This window comes from Trachurus trachurus (assembly GCF_905171665.1).
Source record: "Trachurus trachurus genome assembly, chromosome: 9".
Lineage (NCBI taxonomy): Eukaryota > Metazoa > Chordata > Actinopteri > Carangiformes > Carangidae > Trachurus > Trachurus trachurus.
The window spans coordinates 35665556-35671555 of NC_139895.1; the positions used below are offsets into that span (position 1 = coordinate 35665556).

The 6000-nt window shown below is 49.4% G+C and overlaps 1 protein-coding gene across 5 annotated transcripts in view; it reads right to left on the reverse strand.

The window, feature by feature from the left end:
- Positions 1 to 5111, reverse strand: part of kat6a (K(lysine) acetyltransferase 6A) — a 41858-nt gene extending 36747 nt beyond the window's left edge. For 3 of the 5 annotated variants that reach the window (XM_083979208.1, XM_083979207.1, XM_083979204.1), the window contains exons 1-2: positions 4986 to 5111; positions 2088 to 3564 (exon numbers count right to left, since the gene is read on the reverse strand). In XM_083979208.1, coding sequence (XP_083835334.1) covers positions 2088 to 2795 — 708 coding nt within the window. In that variant the 5' untranslated portion in view covers positions 2796 to 3564; positions 4986 to 5111. Of the gene's footprint in view, positions 1 to 2087; positions 3565 to 4611; positions 4677 to 4864; positions 4959 to 4985 lie in introns of those variants that run through there. The other 2 variants (XM_083979205.1, XM_083979206.1) reach the window with 2 other exon arrangements.
- Positions 5112 to 6000: the final 889 nt, after the last annotated feature.

Sequence of the window (6000 nt, forward strand, 5' to 3'; positions counted from 1 at the left end):
ACCTCTGAGAGGCGACGCACCAACGAAACCGCACAAGTTCCCCTACGCCTTTTCACACGTTGCATACGTGATGTCAGACTGACGGCCGATCGTGTTCATATGTGAGTGAGACGTTTTCAAGAGAATCACTTATGTTAAAAATTCACTTTCCCTCCAGTAATTACTTTGAATTTACAGATGTGATAAGAGCTCCCTGGTGCACTGTAAAATAATATAACACATTCATTAACCTAAAAGGAAGCAGCGCTTTCATATCAAGGCGTGCATGCATTTCTCAGTGTTTTCATGTGATTTATTTTGAGAAGCGAGCTAATCAGCAGCTGAGTCAAAGAGAAGGAAGTGGTTGATCTCTGTTTGTCTTAAGAGGTGGACCATCTGCAGCCAAGCAGGTCACTGTGCTAGGCAGACCCCATGTGACTACAGCCTGCTCTCTAGGCTAATCCTGTGTGTGTGTGAGGGTGAGGGTGTGTGTGTGTGTGTGTATGGTCATCCTTACCAGAGGCTTTTGTGGCTACACTGACACGTACACACCCACACGGGGGCCAGCTAAAGCCAGGAGCCAGTCAAAACAGTGTTTAGGACCAGTATGGCATGCAACTAGCTGATGATGGGCCACTACAGTGATATGACTGGTTTGTTTACTTGTTGGCTGTTAGAGTGCATGTTTGCATGGCTGTATGGGATGTAAAATCAAAGATTTATGGCATGTGTACCATAGTGGGTTTTGAGTCTGAATGCAATGAGTTTGTCTGTCTTTTCTTTGCATGTGTGTGTATGTGTGTGTACATGTCCCTGGCCCTTACAAGCTGAGGTTAGCAGGCGGCTGCTCTCTCTGATCAGGTTACAAAAGTGGGTGTGTTCCCGCTCTCCTCTGTCGCCTGCATGTCTGCCTCTCCCTCTCTCTCTCTCCAACTCTTTCTGTCTCGCTCACTCTCTTCTCCCTCTGTGTTTCTGCCTCTCTCCGTCTTTCTGGTTACAGAAGCCTGAAGCTTGCGTCATCCCGGCCTCTTCCTCTGGCAGCACTACAGACCACCTCTCCCTCGCGCCTGTCTGTGCTCCTCCCCCTTCCCTCTCCTTTTTATTTCTTTCTTTCTTTCTTTCTTCCTTCCTTCCACCCATCTCCTGACAGCTCCTGACAGGGAGCAGCCCTGCAGCTGGTCCACACTCCCTGCAGGAGGCTGGGAGCCATGTGACTCTCTCCCTTGACCTCCTCTTGCTGCTGAAAACTGGCCCACCAGCCGCCCACCCAGCGGGACTCTGGAGTTCCTAGCCTGGACCCTCGCAGACGTAAACACACACCTGGGCTTCTGCTGCTTAGCAGGTAGCAGTGTGACGCTGAGCGGCTGGGTTCAGTGACGTCTGGCTCACATGTTTCTGACCCGCCGGTAACCTTCACCTTCCAAACAGATATTGAAAAGTGTTTTAAACAAAAAGATACAAACACCGGTTTGTGGAAGGATGCTCGCAGTCCTGCTGGCCACCGCTTAAATAACTGAACTACTACAGCATGCTGTATGAACCCTCACAACTGATAGTCTCACACTGAAGGGCCTCGCCGTATTATAGGAAATCACAGCCCTGTCAGCCAGAACCAATGTGAACAAGCAGAAAAATGACAGTTTTTCCAATTGATAGAGTTAAATAATTCTGCAACAACTTTAAGTGTTTTTTTTTCTGTTTTCACAAATCACACTCGCTTTCGCTCTGTTGCTCTGAAATGTTTTAACTTGAGGGCACTTCAGATTTGTTGACACAATTACAAGTCAGTCACATTTGTTTTTTCAACAGGATATCCGTGATCTTATCAGACGCATCTGATGCCAAAAGACAAAAGTACTTTACATCCTATTTGTCATTTTCAATGTGCACCGTATCTTTGCTAACCACATTGCTGACTGTGCCAGCAAACAGTGATCAAGAACATTCGAGAGGTAAATGTCACATCCACGTGAAAACAGCAGTAATACACATGATAAATGTCGTTTGTTGATGTTTAATATTTGATGTATTATGTCTGTGTGTGCAGGTTTTAGGTGTATGCACACAGTTGTAACTGTTTGTTAATGATGCATGCCTGTATACGTTACCTTGTCTTTCTCGTGGGGCAGCAACCGAACAGGTGGCAGCGATTCCAGAGACACCGTCCCGGTCCCGTCGTCCTGGGAGCTGCTGCGGCTGATGAGCTGGAACAGCGGACCCTGCTTAGCCACACGTCCATGGGCCACTGCCCTTTTCAGGGCCACCCTCAGCTGCTGGTGGAAGAGGCCGGGCCCCATGGAGCCGCTGCCCGACAAGTAGGCCGCCACATCGGCCTGGCACTTGAGAAAGCGCTCAATGTTCTTTAAGCTGGAGCCACCGGGCTCGTGGAGCCCCTCCAGTGCCCGCTTGATCAGCTTGTTCCAGTCAAGTCCCGATTTCTTCCCGGAATGAGAATGAGAATGAGAGTGAGAGCTGCTGCCGCCGCCGCCGCTTCCGCCGCCACTGCTGCTGCTGCCCCCGCCTCCTCCTCTTTCGCCTCCTCCAGAGCTGCCACCACTTTTGGGTTTGGGAAGAGCCAAGCGCCCGGGGTTATCAGGGTCCTTGTAGGAGTTTAGGCCTTTGTTGGTGACCTTAAGGATTGTACCATCCTTGACACTGAGCTCTAACTGTTCCAGAATGGTTTTCCGGTCCAGACCATGAGACATGGAAACTGCATTGCAAATGCGCTCCTCTGATGGCCGCTGCTTCTGCTTCTTCACCTTCTTGATGGCCTCTAGGATCCATTGCGTGTACGTGGGGTTCGCCAGTTTCACCATGGCTACTGCCTGGGCGAGCGCGGGGGCCCGAGGGCCTCGCCGCAGTGACCGCACACGAAAAATAGGGACTGTAAGCCAAGGAAATACCTGGCCTGCGCCGTAGCGCCGCCGCCTCCACTTCCTCTTTTCCCTCTGCCTGCTTACTATCCCTTGTCCTGGGGTCGCACGGAGAGTCCCTCAGAAGCTGAGTATGAGCAGCACGGAAGGGAGCAGCTAACCATAGCACAAACCCCCAGCGCCAGACCTCCACCCAGTAAAATCAGGTCCACCCACCCACCACCCACTCCCAGCCAGGTGATGGTCCCTGGCAAGAAGCAGGGGGAGCGGAGGAAGTAACAGGTCTACTAGCAACTTAAACTCCACAGTGCAACACAGTGGGGCTGCGAAGATCTTCTAAAAAAATTACAGTGTTTCCAACTTTAGTTATCGCAAAACACCTACACATGGACAATAAAATCTTTCCAGTCAGCTTCCTACTGTTGGAAAACTATCCAGCTCGCAATGTGAGATGTGAAATCAGATCCAGCACATGAAATTAGTGTTTCAACCATACAGGTGAGGGAAATACAGTAAATAGGTGGAACGTGGACTGATTATAACATTCCACACGATGAGGCTTTTCTCTGCATCCACACTCCTTTGTCTTCACTTGTTCTCTCTCGTCGTCTTTCCGGGCTTCTCAGGTCTGGGACGGAACAGATATCTCACCCCAGGGAGCAGCCAGGGCTGATCACCTTCATGCCTATTGCACTTCAGTAGCTGACAAACCCTGCAGAGAAAGAGAAAACACACAGAGAAAGAGGTTAGAAAGACAACTCCTTTGAATGAGGAAGCAAAGGAGAAAGCAACTAAATTTAGACTTTACAAGGATGATAAGTTTGAGTGAGGTGCAGACAACCTTAGAGAGCGCACAGACTGGTTCACAACACAGGCACAGTGCCCTCACACTGATATAAATAAAGCCATGACTGCTCTTAGAAAGCAACCTGAAGTTTGGACACACACTATTACCAGAATTAGACACTGAGCCAAGGAGCACACATGATACTGGGATATGTTAACTATTAATTTTATACAACCAATGTTTCTCTTATTAGATCCACACCACTGCCAAAACCACAACCAGTTATGACACACATACTGTCAACAAACAAGCATGACTACAACTGCTAGTAAATGCTGGAAGTTGCACAGATATATCATTTAAACGTGTGAATAAGGAAGAGAAAAGGGGTATAAACAACACCATCCTAAAAACTGTAGTACCAAGTTCACTACAGAGCTAGTAGGGTTGCTAACGTAAACATGATGCAGTCAAAACACAGACTGTTAGCAAACATTAGCCTGGACGCTAGCAAAAATCAAAGGCAAGTTAATTGCCGCATTGACAAACTGCTTCCCGCGGTGTTGTTTACCCTCACTGATATGATATGAGGCTGCTAAGTGTCTGACAACAAGCCTTCCCGCTAACTGCTGTTGTTTAGCAGGCTAGCGTTAGGCGCTAGCCGACGAGCTAACGTTACGATTATGTTACTAACGTTACTCGCTAACCCGAAACGTAAACAGCACGAAACGAGACGTTAGCCAGCGCTCCCGCACAAATGGACAACAATTCCCCCCTCCGCCCGACATTTCAGACCATACAACCCGTCCCACCGCAGCAAACACAGTGAATAATATCACTCTGAATGACATTCAGATATTAACGTGAGAACGCGGCCTTGTAAAAGGCACAATGCAACTTGCAGACGGCCATCTCGGCTAGCGGGCAAGTGCGAAAATGTAGGTATGGTAGCGGCGGATTCCGCAGTATTACATGCTCCGCGGCGTCCCTCACAGGCTTCGGTACGGGCGAGGAGTCTGTGTCCGCTCGGAGGCGCCTCTACTATCGGTCCCCACTTCGCTGACTTCCTCCCTCGACCAACCGCCCTCCCACGTAACGCTACAGCCTGCGGTACGGGGAAGACAAGGCCGCTAGAGCGGAGTAGCTAGGCCTCGGCTCCCCCCTCCTCCGTACCCCCCACCCACCTCCGCGATCATCATCCCTCCGTACCCCTCTCTTCCTCTACCTCTCGCGGTTCCCCCAGAAAGCCCGAGCTGGTCCGGTTCTGGTTTCCAAAGGGAAGCTCGGGTAAAGCGGGCCGTGTGTAAAATCTCACATCCCCCCATCCGGCTTCCGCTGCTACTCACCGGAATTTCGTGTCGAGCCGCCGAGGAGAAGGTGCCAAAACCGTGCGAAACGGAGACAACAACAAGCCTTAAAAATGCAGCCAGAGACCAGGGGCTCTAGAGCCGACGCCATCTTTGAGTGAAACAGGAGCACGGTTGGTGGGGGAGGGGGGAACACTGAACCGTCAGGCAGGGCCAAGGGACCGTCTGCATGGTGCGAGGCGAAGATCCAGGGGAAGAAAAATTCACTGCAAGGCGCGGGGGGCGGCGGCGGCGTGCTGTTGCTATGAGAGGGGTGTGGATATTGCTTGAGGACATGAAATGGAAGAAAGGGACAGATGGTGGTGGTGTTGGAGGAGAAAAAATAAAAAGGGAGGATATGTGCTCTCTCGCATTCTCTGCTGCACTACAGCTAAATAGAGGGAGATTCAAGGGAGCGTATGCATTTTTCCCCACAGTTGTAAAAAAAAAAAAGAAAAAAAAATCAAAGCCAATGAGCATGCCTTAACGTTAGAGGGTATTTAAAGATCAAAGTGAGACACCCCTCCACACTGCAGTCTATTGTAGCAGCTGTGTGTTTTTTGTTGTTTTTTTTCACTGAAGATGGGAGGCAAGCCACATAGATCCAGTCCCCGGAGATGATCAGATGTTGCAGTGTGTAGCTATCCGGAGTATTACAGTACATGATAGAGCATGTTATTATCTGTCTATGCAGAGTAGTCTACTGATGCACTGCTCATCCAACTGTGAAACAGAGAATTATCTTTCCACCATAGGAAATGATTATGTAAACTGTCTGCAGCAGACCCACTTTGTTACATTTCATTAAAAGACGGCTGAGTCTAACACCTTTTCTTTATAATTTATGTTTGTGGGAAGGAGGGGGCTTTTACAGCTCTCGGAGCGACATAAATCACAGCATCTGGTGACAGATGGAGGCAACATAATGCAAAGGTGTCACTCTCATTCTGCATTTGAAGCTGCAGTTTGCTCAATTTGAAAGTAATTTGCACTGAATATGCACAAGTGATGGGTG